Source organism: Bombus flavifrons, chromosome 14 (genome assembly GCF_040668555.2).
Source record: "Bombus flavifrons isolate JBK064 chromosome 14, iyBomFlav1_principal, whole genome shotgun sequence".
In the NCBI taxonomy this organism is placed as follows: domain Eukaryota; kingdom Metazoa; phylum Arthropoda; class Insecta; order Hymenoptera; family Apidae; genus Bombus; species Bombus flavifrons.
In genome coordinates this window covers 10,353,888-10,371,570 of record NC_138455.1, presented here as the reverse complement: position 1 = coordinate 10,371,570, position 17,683 = coordinate 10,353,888, and the positions used below count along the sequence as shown (strand labels likewise).

At 35.1% G+C, this 17,683-nt stretch overlaps 1 protein-coding gene across 1 annotated transcript in view; it reads right to left on the bottom strand.

Moving 5' to 3' along the window:
* Nucleotides 1–52: 52 nt before the first annotated feature.
* Nucleotides 53–17,683, bottom strand: part of Cht7 (chitinase 7) — a 29,929-nt gene continuing 12,298 nt past the window's right edge. Inside the window, exons 2-16 of the mRNA XM_069127454.1 lie at nt 7,666–7,747; nt 5,964–6,124; nt 5,260–5,497; nt 4,907–5,086; nt 4,641–4,764; nt 4,082–4,391; nt 3,063–3,492; nt 2,776–2,993; nt 2,511–2,665; nt 2,287–2,427; nt 1,977–2,124; nt 1,564–1,749; nt 1,368–1,490; nt 1,049–1,250; nt 53–925 (exon numbers count right to left, since the gene is read on the bottom strand). Of these exons, the coding sequence (XP_068983555.1) occupies nt 717–925; nt 1,049–1,250; nt 1,368–1,490; nt 1,564–1,749; nt 1,977–2,124; nt 2,287–2,427; nt 2,511–2,665; nt 2,776–2,993; nt 3,063–3,492; nt 4,082–4,391; nt 4,641–4,764; nt 4,907–5,086; nt 5,260–5,497; nt 5,964–6,124; nt 7,666–7,747 (2,907 nt within the window). The 3' untranslated portion in view covers nt 53–716. The remainder of the gene's footprint in view (nt 926–1,048; nt 1,251–1,367; nt 1,491–1,563; nt 1,750–1,976; nt 2,125–2,286; nt 2,428–2,510; nt 2,666–2,775; nt 2,994–3,062; nt 3,493–4,081; nt 4,392–4,640; nt 4,765–4,906; nt 5,087–5,259; nt 5,498–5,963; nt 6,125–7,665; nt 7,748–17,683) is intronic.

Here is a 17,683-nt window from a genome sequence, read left to right as displayed (position 1 = left end):
TTATTGATGGTATCAATATTTCGGTTTTGGATTAGTGGTTATAATTACAATGATTAAGGGTTAAACTTCGTGTTGCTACTTATTTATATCGTTGTTCTTATTGAGTTTGAAATGAAAATAGCAGGGATAAGCTTAAACCAAAGACAAAAGCCATACGAACAACAAATTATCTTCTCTTTATGTAAAGTTCTTCTTATGTAAAGTTACAAAATAAAACGAAATTACTAGTTAATAGTACGTACAATTTACTTTCTTTCGCCGTTACAAGCGAGATATGAATTCTTTTTTCGGAGAATCTCATTTCTTTTTATTTACAAAATGTATCTGTCACAGTAGTTGGACATAGTGCGCGGTTTATACACATGAGAAACGCATAGTTAGACAGAATCAATGGGAGATAGGAGGAGAATTTAAGGGAAAAAAGTAAAAGCTTTAAAGAGAGGGAAGAGGGGAAATTGGAGTAAGGAGAAGGAATAAAAATTCTCGAATAAAAAAAGATTTCTTGATAACAAAACTCCTCGTCGATTAACGATTATCGTGTTTCCGCTTTTTTTTTTTTCGACGAATTACGATCTTTTTTTTTAATTAACGTTACTATACTAATTAACGTCGTGTGAATGTTCTTCGCGTTTTACAGTATAATCGCGAGCCGCAGAAAAATATCCTTAAATAGATATTATCTTTGTTTCTTCCCATTATTTTTTTTTCTTTTCTTTTTACACTGGTGGTGCCTGTGTGTGTTGTACGCATCCGTCAACGTTTTCAGGCCAATCGCAAACATTTTCATTGGGATTAAATACCAGATTTACCGGACAGGGCATGTGATGCTTCCTTTCGCCCTCACACATATAGTACATAGTGCAGTCGTTCTTGTCAGGATGATAAGATATGTGGTTGTCTTCTTCATCACAGCTTACCTCATTCGCTGAAACGATTAACGCAGTAAGTCATTCAGATCAATTTTTCGAGAATTGGTCAGTTGATCAGTTCTATGAAATTAATCGAGCTCTATAAAATTGTGACAAGATAATAAATAATAAACACTTACGATCTTTGGTGGTGTACCTCCCATTCCTCAAATGAGATTCGTAAGGACCATCGTATTCCAATTTCACTTTATAGTCTCGCAGCTCTTTCATCATAGCTTTGATTAATGGATACTTGCCAGCTCCGCAACTTCCTCTGAAGTCATCCATATCCACCGACCAGATCATTATACCTCCAAAGCCTTCTTCTTTGAGCCATTGCATCTAATGTAATAAACACAAATTGTGAGTTAATTATATTAATCACAATACAAATTGACGCGCGTCTCTGATATTTTCGTTGACTTTCAAAAGAAATATTGACGTTAGCGTTTCTCTTACCTTATTTATAAGGCTTCTTTCGTCATCGAATCCAACCCACTGATCTTCTCTGTACGCGAAAGGAACTTGTTGCTCACTATCCCATACTAGCGTAGTGTTCTCTTCACTGAGGAAGGTACAAATCTATACATTCATTTAGTATTTCTGTTAATGCCACGTGTTGGACAAGAGGTTAGTATACGCTGATGTGTAATACCTCGTAAGACGAGAGGAATCCAGCTTCGTTGGTGAAATTGCCAGCTATTCCACCTCCTGAGGCTGGGGCTCCGATGTCGAATTTCTCTTTGTCCACTAATGTGAAGGATCTGCCATAAGTTGGCATACCGATCATTAATTTCTCCTTTGGAGCACCTTGTTTCACCCATTCCCTTGCACTGTAATCCTATAGTTTTTCATATACATATGAGGTATTCTCATCTATTGAAAGATGTACATTTTATGGTGCTGATCATTCACAGTGCCAAGTTATAGGATTTAATTGAGTATTTGAAAGGGTATTTTCTTATAGAATTAGAATATTCGTTAAGAAAGAATATTACTTGTCAATTACATAAAAGAGTGGAACCATACTTAATAAAAATATAGGAGAAAGTAATTTTCAATACGTACCACTGTCAATTTTTTCTGGTAACTGGTAGCACTTTCCAAAGGATACAAAGGACTATTGTGACCGACTTGCCTCTCCCACTGGCCGTGAAAATCGTACGTCATCACGTTAATGAAGTCCAGATACTTAGATATTTCTGGTACATCGTACCTGAAATTAACGAACTAGCTCAAAGGAAGAAGCTAGAAAAATAATTTAGCTGCATTTCGAAGCCATACGGTCGATAGTAGCCACACGTTGTGAGATATTGAAATTTGTTTTTGTTAAAGATAATTCATTAATTATCAAAGAAACTCAATAACTGGAATTTACCCTGCGGCAATAGCCTCAAAACTAGCTGGTACCGCGGCTGATAAGATTAATTTTGGTTGTCCAGAACTATTTGCTTCACCCTCGAATGCCAGTCGAAGTTCCTTCAAAAGATTCACATAGGCTGCTCGGTCGTCACCACCCCTAATGTAATAAATAAAAAGAAGAATATAAAACGAAGGAACGAGGGAACATCGAACGCGAAGAAATCATTTTTCGAAATTTACCGTGGATATTCCCAATCAACGTCTAGGCCATCAAATTTGTATTCTCTGAGAAATTCGATGGCTTCATAAACGAATTGATTCATACGGAAAGTATTACTGGTCAGTTCTTTGAACGGGGTTGATCCGAAAGCCCAACCACCGATCGCCAATAATATCTGAAAAATCATTAAGACGATTGATATATACCATGGTCTGCTTGATACGTATCAAAATACGTGTCAAATGTATCAATATCGATCAATATGTATGAAAAATAGAATCCAACCTTAATGTCAGGATTCTTATTTCGCAGAGCGATCAATCGTTCATACATCTCCGTGTCCTTCTCGCTTTCTTCTGCGAGCAAGTAATTTTTCAAGGTTGCGAACGAATAGACTATATGCGTGCAGAGAGTTGGATCGATATCTTCCGGTACAAATTTTCCAGCTCCAGGTCTTCTGTGCGACCAATTTGTTAGGTAGCACATTGATTGAGCTGCCCTTTCTACGAACAATGATTAAGTTATCTGTAATGCGATAACGCAAACCAAAAAATTCGAGGAGAAAAGTTTACCATTGGTAGGAGGACTAACGACGAGTTGCGTTGTCGGTTTTTGAAGTTTCTTCGCCTTGTTAATAACATCTGAGACCAATATCTTGTAAGGTTCTGGCTTTTTCAAGATGCTTTCAGATACAGTGCTGGCCACGGCGCTCCAATCGACGTCCTTGGCACTTGGACCTCTTGATATTCCGAGCAATTCCTCCCTCATCGCTCCGATTAAGGGGTACTTGACATTTCCACCGCAAACTGTGCCGTTGAAGTCATCCATATCAACCGTCCACACCATGGCACCGCCGTAACCTTTGCTCTTCAGCCAGTCCATTTTGCCTCGAATAGATTTCTCGTCGTCGAAACCCACCCACTGCTCGTTCTGCACCAAGTATGGTACTTTCATCTCGTCGTCCCAGATATAAGCTGCACCGTTTTGTAACATCTCGCAGATCTATAGAAAATAGAAAAAAGGCGAACTTATCGTTTGTACGAAAGAAAAATTGCTCTTCTTTCTTCTTCAAACTCTCATTCAAAAGTTAATCAAACTTCAAAACCATTCAAACGTCTCTATACTGTGACTCATTAAACACATACTTGAATACTTACTCTGGAAAATTTTTGTAAACGCGTAGATATTGTATTAAACTTTTTGAAACGTTTTGTGTAACATATTCATAAAGATGGTATAAGCGTTCAAATACTTTCGCGAGCCACTGTACCTACATTTACATTTTTCCTTAAAACCACCGTTTTAACTATCCCTTTGAATCACACAACCCAGTAATCACCATTCCCACTTATTATTAGAATCAAACAGACAGCTAAATTGCTTATCCTTTAACTACCTTCAACTGGGAATAAAGCGATAATAAATTTCTAACCGCAAGAAACGGGGAAAGCATCTAATCGATCGATTATCTAAGGACCTCGCGAGTCAAAAAAAATTTGATTTAAATTTACGATCCACGCAAGTTTCAGTGAGTAAAATGGCACTTTGGGTGAAGCAAGAGTCACGTTCAGAAGCAAGAGATCGCAGGTACCTCGTAATAGGCAAGAAAGCCGGATTCCTTGGTGTATTCGCCAGCCTTGCCACCGCCACTGGCAGGTGCATGAACACGGAAATTGGAGACGTTCGAGAGAGTGAAAGATCGGCCATAGGTCGGCATGCCGATGATCAGTTTCTCTTTAGGGGCACCCAAACGGACCCACATGGAGGCTGCGTTATCCACACTAAGCTGTTTCTGCCATTCGGAATCTAACGAAGAAGCGTACAAAGGTGCGTTGTGACCCGTCTCTCGCTCCCATTTCCCGTGGAAATCGTATGCCATCAGGTTGATGAAGTCTAGGTAGCTAAGTAGATATAATGATTGTTATCAATCCATTGACAATTGAATTAGCAAAATCGTCAAAACGACGAATTTTATATTTCTTCTTTTTACAATTGAAGACAGCTCCATTTTGCAATCATTTGTGTAACAATATAAAAACGTATAGTCTATAAGTTTTCTTATTTTATTCTATTATCAGATTTCATATATTTATCCTTCTATTGAATGAAGCGTAAAGCTAAGAAATTTTAATTTCGTTACGTCAATTTACCTAGCAACTGCTGGTACATCGTATCCACTTTTCACATTGTCAGGACCAACCGGTACAGCAGCTGTTAAAAGAAGTCTCGGCATTTTCTTCTCCTGAGCTTCAGCTTCGAACGCTTCTCGAAGCTCTGTAGATGTAAATAAATGAAATAGTATAATTAGATAATTTGTGTGAAGTTTTACAATGTGGAAGTAGATTTTGTAAGTGAATTATCTGTGAGCATATAGCACGCGTAATGAGAATCCAATTAGCATTAATTCTGTATTTACCTTTCAACAGAAGAACGTAGTTCTTCTTGTCGTCTCCTCCTTTCGGATATTCCCAATCGATGTCGAGGCCATCGAAATTTCGATCACGCAGATACGAAATGGCACTGTATATAAAGGTTTGCCTTGCGTACCTCGTCGAGGACATGTCTTTGAATTTCTGAGTGCCGAATGACCATCCACCTGATTAAAATTATAAACGATGACACTTTCATAGATCTTCATATACAGAAATTTTAAAAAACACTATTTAATGTTTTGATCAATTTGTTAATAAATAAATAGGTATACATTTTCTTCCTGACATATTTGAATCTATCTATCTTCGAGGAAGATATATTCCCAAAGATACTCACCAATCGCAAGTAAAATTTTCAAAGAGGGACTAGCCTTCTTCAAATTCACGATTCGTTCGTATAGTCCAGTTTTTCCATCTTTCGTTTCGTCGTTCGACTCGAAGCTGGTCAGCTTGTTCTTCTTCAACCAACCAAAGGCGAATATGATGTGCGTACACAAGTCCGGTTGTATGTCTTCGGGTAAAAATTTTCCAATTTTCGTCCGGTATTGAGACCAGTTTGTATAGTAACATACAAGCTGTACAAATTAAAACTACATTACGATCCCTTCGTTGCTTTTCGTCTCTCATTTATTTCCTTGAGAGAGTAAATAACGAGGAAATAACAAGTGGATATTTCTGATATTATTGATATTATTAAGATCAAAACATAAGTTTTTACGTTAAAGAGAATCATTTTTGATTTTTAAAGTCACTTCCTCGTGAAAATGAAATTTCGTATGACAAAAAGGTATGCGTTTCAAAATTATTATAAATTAAATTTTACTGTAAATTGTATCATAAATTACACCATAGTTTGTAATATTTTTTTTCGAAGAATTCGTTTCTTGGAGTACAAGTAACAAAGTTGTTGAAGCGTAAATGTAGGTTTTTTTAATTACTAATTATATGACACTGAGATAGTTAAATAGTTTCAGCGAATTGCATGAATCAGTACAAAATTCTTTATACCATTGTATATATGACAATAATTATCATACCTACCTTGTAGTCCTCCGGTTTACCAGTCTGAATTTCATTCTTCTTGTTCTTATTATTGATACGATTTCGCGTGACCTTGAATCTGTTCACGCTTGCTGAGACTTCCTGATCGCTCGAGATCGATGGGGCGGCGGTTGCCGGTCTGCGAAATCTTTTCCTTGTACCTGCTTCACGCATTATTTTTATACTAACGCGTTGCAAATTGATTTTTCTTTTTGAAATGAAGAAATAGATAGGTAAGATATTAGCACTGCATGTTCAACTCTATTTGTTCTATTTACTTAATATTTATTCTGGAATTATTTATTCTGAAAATATTATAAAAATTACTCAAAAGAATTCATTATTGCAAAAGGCGAAGAATTTTCGAAACATCAATCACGAAGGCAATGAATAATACAATAAAGACGAAAAATAACCAACATAAAATATATACTGATCATTAATACAAAGGTACATACTGTTAAATTTGTCTTAGATTTTCGTACGAACTTTTCTGTGCAAATTTAGTGTAAAAAACATATTTAACATAGATACATACGTTTATGCAAATGCTCTTAGAAGAGAAGTTACGTTTGCCCGAGAAAGTTTTTCGAAATATTAGTACCAGTTTACATAACTTTGATCATTTGAGAATATGTGGGCCATTCTTATATAATGACTCATGTTTGTAATGAAGAAACGAAAATGGAGATTAGCGCCTTTCGCTCATTCTACACAGTGCTTTGCTTCCGCAACCTTGTCTTTTGAAAAATAAAAATGCTTGTAGAAATAATTTAAACCGAATGATGAAATATACGTTACATATGCTTTTACGATGAAATAATGTAAAATTGATGATTCGTTCAATTCGATATCACATATTTATACATTGACCAGAAAAATATTTGTCTATAGTTGAAATATATAGAATAAAAGTTTCACTTTTAGAACGTCCACTTTTGGAACGTTAAAGAATTTGAAAGAAACATTTCTTGAATGAAACTAAATATAAACTCAGAAAATTGTAGATTTTGAGGTATAGTGAGTCGAACGATTGATCGTATGTACTCGGATTTCAAACAAAATTATCTTGACAGGGAAACGAATTAACAAGAATAGGAAGACTGAAATTATCGATCGAATTATTTATCGCGCTTCTCTGGTCAAGTTGAATTAAAAATGTAAAATCTGAACAGGTGCAAAACTGAAGAAAAAGTTGACACATAGCAGACTAAATTACGGCTACTTTTCGAGCACCATCCGTTAATTTATACCGGTAACGCATTCATATCACATAATACATACGTAAGAGGTGGCTTGGCATGTGATTTACTTTTTGAGACGCTATGTTTGCAAAAATAAACTCTGAAAGCGAGTTAAAGTCACAATTATCAAATGATAATTAATTGTTTCCTACGTAAGAAACAATATTTTACCATTTATCGATCCACAGGGATTTATCGATCCAAAAATCACTATACTAACTAAATTGAAAGGAAAATAAGCTATCAGTAAATGAGTGAGTAATTAATAATTATTTATCTCGAACCAATTTCCTGAAAAATTTATTTTCTTCGCTTGTATCGCTCTCTTAGCAAACCGTCGTCGATATGCAGTACCAATTATCCTAATATTTCGAAACGAGGGGAAACGAACTGGTATTACGTTAAGAGAGGAAAATAAGCGAAAGATTCATATCATTGGAAAGTTGGTAAGTGATTACCTTCTGCATTGTCGAGAGTTCCGAGAAGTACGATCAAGCAGACGAGCAGCAGCCAACAACAGGTCGTTCTGCTAGTCGACACCTGAAAAAAAAGTGAACGTGTTACTGATCCGTGGAACCTGTCGCTGCTATTACGCCTAAATGTTTGACCGGGAAACAAACGCGAAATATCGAAATATTTTCATGGATCTCGATCACCAGGAGCCGATTCAGTTCGCCTCGGAGAGGCCATTTTCTTCTTTGTGCTCGTTCGGGTCGATAAACTAACAAAAATGCGGTCACCGTTGAGGAAACGTTCAGATTTATACCGCGTGTTGCTCAAACCTATCAATCACCTAACTTAAACATCGAATTTTTTCTTTTTTTAGAAAAACGTATTAGACAGGTGGAAGTTTAGCTCGTAGATGTTTAATTAGCTTCATGTAGCGAGCAAAGCGTTCGATTGTGGTAAGTTATTGTAGCATTATTATTCAGCAATGTGGACGACTTTCAACGAGTGGAAAATTATTCAATGCTACATGCACGTGTACCATACGGTGGTACATGTACTTAATAGGAGAGAATTCTTAATGCAGAGAATATTATTCACTGATATATTTAATGATGCAGAAATTGTTGAACATGCAATAAATAACACACTTTACGAAGTGATAAAAATGTTGCAGCGTAATTGCTGTTATTTTGAATAATGCAACTATATAATTTACATGTGATTTTAAAGAGAACTTTGTTGAGAAATACAAAGTTAAAAGTTACAGTTTGATTAATCTCCGGAAGAATTGAAAACAATTAATCTTTTACGATTAAGCAGTCTCGTTCAATACGTAATACATATACATAGTTGTTTCGCAGTATTATGCAACTTTTGTTGAATAACCACACTGTAAATAGAGGTCGAATCTTCTATCCCCATAGGATGAATAGTGAATATGTGAAATGAAATGAGAGGCGTAGTGAAAATGTATTTCGTTAAAAATTACAAATATTATGAAGGCAATACGGAGAAATAGCTGGCCGTTTGATTTGTGAAATTTTTCTGGCGAATTATTCTTACATTTGGAGAAAGAAATGCGGGCTTACGATGAGATATTAGTCACGACAAACACCATTACAAAAACCAGAGAAAGTTATTTGCGGTTTCCACGATCAATTACCAAGACTTACTGAATTGAAAATTGAGAATCGTAAACTTCCCTATTTAAGCGAAATGGGGTATAATAGTCTGCGTGGGAAACGAGAAGCTGTTACATTCAAGAAAGATTTTATGGAAAGTTTCGTTTCATTATAAACAATCGTAAAATTGTAATATCGTTTATTTGTTTAAACGTTTCCTGGCGCCGTGAACAATTTCTCCTATCGAGTTTCACAAGCCATTAATAATTATGTTATCCAGACACTGAATGCTTTCTGCAATAAGAAGGCTTTATTTTAGAAATTTCATTTATATTTAGCACGAATAAAGAGCAACTAAAGAATACCGTTAATACGCTATGTATATCATTTTCTAAGGGAATGGAAACAACTTAAGAAATTAATTATCTTTCCAAATTAACATTATAATAATAATAATAATCAAGTACAGTATTAATAATTAATTTTATAAATAACCTATTATAATATTCCAAATGTTAAATCTTAAATAAGATAGTCTGAGTAAATCCCATTAAAAATTTCTACAGAATTTATGCTATTTATTAAAAAGTATGTCTGACCTTTCCCATTTCTAAAAAAATCGATCCTTTCCTGTTTCTTCTTATTCTCGGAACAGGACGCCCACTTGTGAATTTATCGCATATTTTATAAATTTTCAATCCCTTGCTTAATCAACGTATCGCGATAAAAGAATATTGCGACATACGCGTTCTGAAATATCTCGTGAAAGCGTTTCCAATTGTAATACTGCATCTAAGTAGAGTTCTGCTTCACAGAGCGTTCCAGAGTTGTTTCGAGATAAGAGAGGAACTGGTAACTGATTAAAAATCCGATTACATTCTCCGGCGAAGAGAACTTTTTCACAATATTTTCACTCTATTGTCATTTGCGTGGCAATTAGCCGAGTCTTTATTAGGTTTGCAATTATTCCACGTTATACATTTTATGTTCATTATTCGCGTAGCTTAGCTAATTAGCACAATGCGCGTAGATTAAAGAACACAACTAGAAACGGATGCTTTCAAAACCACTTTGTATGTACATTTGCAGACAAGTGCTTTCGTTTCCCTCTTATTTCCACTTCATTCCCGATACAAGGACTAGTTCCATTGCGTAGAAAAATTTATACAGTAATTTCAGTATTCACACGATCCATGTTACTTATGAGGATGACCTGCAACGAAAAAAATTACAGAAAGCAGAAAACGAAGCTATTAAGAAAATATTGCGGTCGGAAGCGGAACAAAAGAAGCGATAGCCAAAATATTAATTACTCTAAATTACATCGAAATACATAGCATAACTTCGGCGTGAAATTTTGTGGTATTTCATTTTATTATAAAATCCTTTTTATAGAATATACGAAGATCTTTATGAGTGACTCTTTAGTCGCGTACATAAGAATTTGCATAATTATCCATAGTCTAGCGACAACAAAATATTTTCTTCGTCTATGTAACACTTTTGAACAGCGCTGTAACATTAATGCGAATATGTATTTTGTTTAGGTCGTAGTAGCGAGTTAATTAGCGAAGAAAAAGAAAAGAAAAGAGAAGAAAAAGGAATCGGTTCGTCAGTGTCGCAGTTGGCTGACCAGCTAAGATCGACCATCCGTGAAAATTTCACTGGCGTTACAGATTTTCGAAAGCCAAGAGCCAACGTCGTATCGCTAACTGTCGCGAGGTAACGTTCGATCGTCGATTCTCCACGATCAGAGAAATCGATTCTCAAGATCGCCTATTAAGGGGAGAACGTAATTATTTCGTCGATTATACAGTTTGCCGATATCGGCCGCAGTACGCGCCATTCTCCCTTTTTCTTTTGTCTTCTTCGCCGCCGCTATTTTCTTCTCTTCCCTCATCGTGTTACATAAATCCTGTTATTTTACGAAATTTCGTAACTTTATCGTGGAACATATTGAAACACAGCACACATTAAAGATTATCTTAACTCGTAGCCGTCCCTACTTTTTCTTTTTTTTAAGAGACTTTGTGAACACACAATATACATAAGTGATTATTATTTATTTTTAACATTTCATTATTTATCAAAGAAATATATTATCTATTTCAGTACTATTCATCAACGCCCATATTTTATTTGAAATTCCAATAAATTCAAGGAAAAAGTGCAATTTCTTTATTCTTTATCTCTTGCTTGCATCGACTTTTGGCATTTTTATATCTTACTCTTCTCTTCTGTATATATCTTAACCTTTCAACACCTTTCGTTTAATTAAAAATAAATTTCACGTTTTAGTACGAACACGAATAACGTTTAAGTGATACGAACATCGCTCGTTGTACGATATTTTTCTCTTATATTTACTCACAGATCGTTAACAACATTATGTGAGTACAGTTGATATGTGACACCCCGTATATGATGGAAAAGCAAGGCACAAAACATTTCTGTACAATCTAAAGTGAAATCAGAGCGCACATGTTCAGATGCCGAATAAGTTGCCAATAAAGATTCAAAAGTAAATCCATTAAATTTTCGGTTAATCAAATTTTAACAGTAGAAACGGCGCGACGCTCAGCCATAATGTAATAAGTGTGTCATATTTCTCGATACTGTTCGAACGTGACCGAGCACAAGTGAAACGACACGGAAATGAGCGAACAGCCCAGCGAATGTAATTAGCGAGGCGGGAAGGAAAGGGACGAGAGCCATAAAAAGCGATTTTTCTCTTCGATCAATTCGTTTGTCGATGCGTGAAAAATTGCAGTAGCCGCGTAAAGCCGCGTTCGTGAAGTCTCATTCTACTGTAGCCTCACATTCTACAGTAGCGTTACATTCTACTTACGCCTGAAGAATAAACACTCTTTATTATAGAGTTTATTGTATAGATATTTTTTATTACATGTTATATTAGATTTTACATTATTAGGAAACGTTATTCTTCCTATAAATTTTACAAATCATTAATTATAATTTTGTGTAAAGAAGAAGATTTGAAATATCGTATTTAATATTTTCTAACAATTTCACATCAAATGACAAATTCAATTAAATTCATTTGATCTAATCGGAGTTAATAATTGACACAAAAATTAATGTAAAAATTTTAGCTCCGTCAATACGAATAATTTGAAATTTCTTTATCAGGATGCCTGTTATCTACTTCACTCGAAGTATTACTATATTTTACTATATTTTATATGTCTAGTAGTATGTTTACTCGTATTTCAGACACACAGCCTGTTGCAAAGGAGATTATTCATATATCCATTACATATACATTCTATATAAATATTATTTACTATATAAATTTCTACTTTTCTTTGTTCTTATTGGTCAAGTCACTTGACTTTGAATAAGTTGAAATTTCCAACTAGCAGTTTCATATTAGTGAAATGGTTTCAAGATCCTTGAACTGGATATGGGGCACTTGCTGTCGAACGATTTGACTAATCTAAACGAGCCTTAAAGTTACTATACCTGGAAGTTAGAACCGACCAAAGCTAGTGGTCTAATGGGAAGAAAAAAAGTTTTCTTGTCGGGAGAAAAGTAGCATAAAGTACCGTGAGAGACCGCGTTTAACTTTCTTCTTCGCCATATTCCCCATTCTCAGTCGCGTTTACCCTTTTCACCTCCTTTCTCGCTCCCGTTTCGTTTCATTACGTTTCATGGAAACGCCGCCAACGATTAGCCGCGGAACCGCGATGCGAAAAATAGCTACGTTGTCCAGTTTAACACTGTAATCACATATCTAGATGAATTATAGGTGAAGTTTTGTTTTTCTCTTTCTTTTGTTCGTTATTTCTTTATTTTAATGAAATGACGGATACAATTTTTAACGGAAAAAGTTATTGAAAATTGTTAAATAATTTTGCCAAGGTTTATCAGAATAATAGAATAAATACCACGTGGAAGTGATCTATGTAAACCGAAGACACGAAGAGATCTCCACGATTTGAAAAACACTGGCGCGTCATATTATTATAAATTCTTCGATTTCGAATAATAAAAATGATTAAAAATTGAAATATCACTTTAATGCAACGTTTAAATTCCGTACAATCACAGGCAATTATTTTATATAATATTTTAACTATTGTAATTTAGTGGTTCAAATTTTACAGATACAGCAATATAAAAGGATTTATTTAATTATAAAATTCAGTAGAAACACAAAAAATTGTAAGGACGCCACTTAACTTGCATCGCACCGCGTTATGACTCGATGAAATATTTCTTCCGAGATGAAGAGATGCAACGTGTATCGTAAATGATCACTTGGATAATGGAATGTCGAGACAAGAACGTGTTCGAATAATAGGCAAATAATCGAATAACGAGATTTCAGATTATAGGCTGTGCTTTATTGAAAGTAAAGTTCTCACCTCTATTAACATTGTTTCCGTGGATTGGTCAGGGAAGCTTTATGTTCCTTATTTGTGCACAAGAGGACACAGCTTATTTTAATGTCATCGTCAAATTATTACACGGTACATATAAAGCAATTTGTGAAATTGATGCGGTGCTTCGATCCACGTTCGAACGGTTCTCAACCCATAGAAACGTAAACTAAAATCATCGCGTCCAGTTCTTCGCTTGGAGTATAGCGTTCACCCCATCGAATCATGTTTGCGCGATATTTGTCAAGTTTTGTAATTTTTATTTATTTAATTTTCAATTAATAGATCGTTTAATATAACGTTTAATAAATAAACGATAGCACAATTTATTCTATAACGTCTTCCTTTCCCTTTAATTCCAATTCAAATATCTTCATAAGTGTTTCTTGTAACTGTGAATGTTCAAGCATATCGAACCAAAATTATGAGTCCACCTCAGTATGGCTATTTCTTCTTGTCCTGGCACATCATTCGTTTCATTAATTAACAAACTGTTGTCGTTGCTACGCTTTTGTAGCCAATATATTCCATTTAAACACGTATCTTCGTAACAAGTATCCTCATAAATGCTTGCCTTGTGCGACACATATTTAATTTAACGAACACGATCATCCAAGCAATTTCGTAGGTTTGTTCCTTTACGATCTTCGAATTAATTAAAGTTTTATGAAAGCTCGGCAACAATCATTCCTATTGGACATCGAATCGTTTAGATTGAAACCTAATATAACGTTCGTCTGAAACGAATGAACTTAATTGTATGACATATTATCTATTAGTTTTCTTCATTTAACTGTTACGAGAGCTCAGCCACTAGTTTTATTTCGCTAACGTTGAATGTAGCTAATCTTTTCTTTCTCTTCTCTTCTCTTCTCTTCTATTGGCTTGGCAACTAAGTGATTGCGGACTTTGTCATTAGGTAGTATTGACAAAATCCGCAGTCACTTAGTTTCTAACCTAACAATTACTACGCAGGCGTACTTCGCTTGCAGCAGGAATAGATAAAAATGTGATAAATAGAAGTTGATGCATTTATTTAAGAATTTAAATACAATACAAGTTTATGTTTCTATGAACGTAACTAAAGAATTCATGTACATCTTTGCAATTTATTATGCGTGCATTGTTATTCATAAATACATGAAGATACAGAGTTATTGTAATACTCTTAGTGTTTTCAGATAAAGTAGAGTTATTTGGCAAACTTATTCAGACAAAGTAACTTTGAATGGCTTAGGTAAAAATAGTAGCCATGTCTGGGAAATTTATTAGGTTGGCAATACCATCTAGTGACAAAATCCCTAGTGGCAATCACTTAGTTGCCCAATAGAAGATAGAAATTAAATGGATATTTTCTTTCTGTGAGAGTTATTTATTTATTTTATTACAAACAAGTTGACTCATCTTTTATATGTAAGCGAAATGTCACAATTTAGACAATTAATGTTAATTTAATAATTCTCTAAATATCTAAATCGTTTTGAAGAACTTTGTAGTTTAAAAGAAGAGAACTGTTTTAGTTTAAAAGAAGATACAGAGTCGCTGAAGAAATGCTGCTAGTCTATTGGTTTGTTAACTTTGACAAATTGTTGATAACACCTGGTGTACTCTACATTGTACTTTATTCGAGTATATCTGTGCTTAGTAAAATTATTTCGTCCAATTAAAATTTATTCAGGCGAAGCATGTTTATTGCTGTATTGCTATGACATTTTTATTCAACAGACCCTTGTCATTCAATAAAAATTTATCCAGATGAAGGATAGTGTTCAGGTGAATTAATTCCATTTTTTAATTCCATTCAGGAAGATACAGATTTACATAAATATTCATAGTTCACTGATTTATCGTGAAAATTTTCGAAGACACCTCATGGCGTGCGACATTGTATAATAAGGTCGCTTATTCGTGAAAGCTTTTAACACCACGAAGGTCGATGTTCTCCGTAATTAATGCGACCGGCATACATACGGCAACTTGATCTTGCAACATGTTACAAATGAATCATCATTTCGTGTACATACGGCTCGTCCAACGATTTATATAACGATTTCTGTATCTCGTTTATCAACGTGGTAAATTAATTGTTATACTATATTAAACTGGGAAATGTTAATTTGCGAAATGCTTGTAAACTTTCATAGAGGCAATTCGAGGTTCGAATAGTGTAAGAAAGAAAGCTGAGGGTTCAATTAGGAAGATTGCAACAGCAAAAGATCGTAAATTAATCCTCCTAATTGGCTTTTTTTCGAAATCAAAATTCGCGCCATTTGTGGATCACGAAACACTAGCGCCGTGTAGCGGCGAAAAGGTGCAACTAATTTCCATATCTGTCCTTGTCGCACAGTAGTGCGCTCCTTGTTTACGATCGATGCTGCCATCTATTGAATTTGGCTGGAACTGCGAAAAAGTAACAGGAGTATAGAACGTGCGAGGAGGTATCTCAACTCCTGTTAGACAAGGAGCGCACTATTGTGCGAAAAGGACAGACATACGTGACGTCACAGACAAGGAAAACTATATTGTGCGACAAGGACAGAAGTACTTATTCCTCTAATTTCATGATTATTCGTTAATTACACTTTTAATTAGTTATCAACAATTATCGTTGCAAGTGTCACGGCTGCCGCGGCACGGGCCTGCGATTTTTCATAAATATCAATCTTTTGCGGTATTAATTCGCTCCCTAAGGGATTTTAGAAGCTTCCTTAGATCCTACGCTAAGTTCTTCGTGCATAAAAGTTCGTAAGTTAATTACGCGTGGCGAGAATTATGCGAAAATTCACGGCGTCGCCCCTGGGTGACGAGGATACGCCGTGGATAATTATTAAAAACTGAATAATTAGGTACAAATTCCGGCCGAAAGCGGTGCCAGAATATTGTGTCAGGGATCCCCTGTGTATTCTACGATTCCAAAAGTACGGGAATTTGTTCCAGAAACGGAGCAATTAATGAAAATTCAATGAATTAGAAAGAGACGTATGTCTGCCCTTGTCGCGCACTAGCACGCTCTTTGTCTAACAGGAGTTGAGTTACCTCCTCGCACATTCTATGATCCTGTTACTTTCTTGTAGTTTGAACCGTTTCCGATAGATGGCAGGTGTGGTCGTAGACAAAGAGCGGACCATTGTGCGACAAGAACAGACATATGTCCCCCTCTAGAGCCAATCGAATACATTATATAGATTGTGGAATTGTATGCATGAAAGATAAATACAAAGATGAGAAAGTTCATAAAATGCGCATAATATATGAATATATATGCGTGGTATATGAAACATTCAAAGTACTATGCTTTCCATAATTTTTGGTAGGTAAAACAATTTTTCCCCAAGATTCTATCTTTTTAATTACATTTTTCAAAGTACGTGCTTGCATAGAAATCCATATTTATGAGCCTTGTATTTTTATATTTCTCAGAATTGCATAAAAATTCACTGAATCTAGTAACAACATTGTCATTGGTAAATAATTCGTGAATTCTGCCGCCGGCCAATTAACAACTTTTTTCCGGTGTCTTCCTACTTTCACCGAAATTTGAATTTCGAGCACGATCGACGATTTTTACATGGGACTTTTAAAACAGGCCTGCGAATTTTATTAACCGGTACAATTAACGCTTAACCTGGAATCAGGTGAAAGCAACCAGCGAGCCTTCTATTATTCTTCGGTTCGTTGTAGATCATGCTCGACGCCTTTGGCTCGTTCAACGTTCTCAACCGAGAAGAAATTCTCTCACGTTGATTTATGTAAAATGTAGGAACAAGCATCTGTCCCATATATTTCATCTATTTGCTTCCTTTCTGTCATTTCGTTCTTTCCCCTGCTACTTTCCTATCTTTTCCTTACTGTTACCATTCCTTCCTCCAATTGACTCCATTTCCTGATTCTCAATTAATCGTAACACTAGGAACAAGTCGAATTCCTTTCTTCAAGCGTGTACCTCTCTTGCTATTTCATTTCGAAGCATGTACATTGCAACTTAAGAGTTTGTTATCGATTGTAATTAGCCTGTGAATTCTACAGAGATTTATATTTTTATGAAATTATTACCAATGCAAAATAATATTCGAGCAAAACGAATACCTATTTAAGTAGGTTTAAATTTAAATGTAAAACTCACTATAAAATTTAAACCTATTTAAATAAATGTTCATTTTACTTAAATATTGTCTTGCTTTAATATTAGGTTGGCAACTAAGTGATTGGGGATTTTGTCATTAGGTGGTATTGCATTGGAATTTATTTAGATGGAGGAGATACATTAGCTTTTATTAGGTTGGCAACTACGTGATTGCGGATTTTGCAATACCACCTAATGACAAAATCCGCAATCACTTAGTTGCCAACCTAATAAAAGCTAATGTATCTCCTCCATCTAAATAAATTCCAATGCAATACCAACCTAATGCAAGCTAATGTATCCTTCATCTAAATAAATTCCAATTGGATAAAATAATGACGACGCGTGTACATTGCAACTTAAGAGTTTGCTATCGATT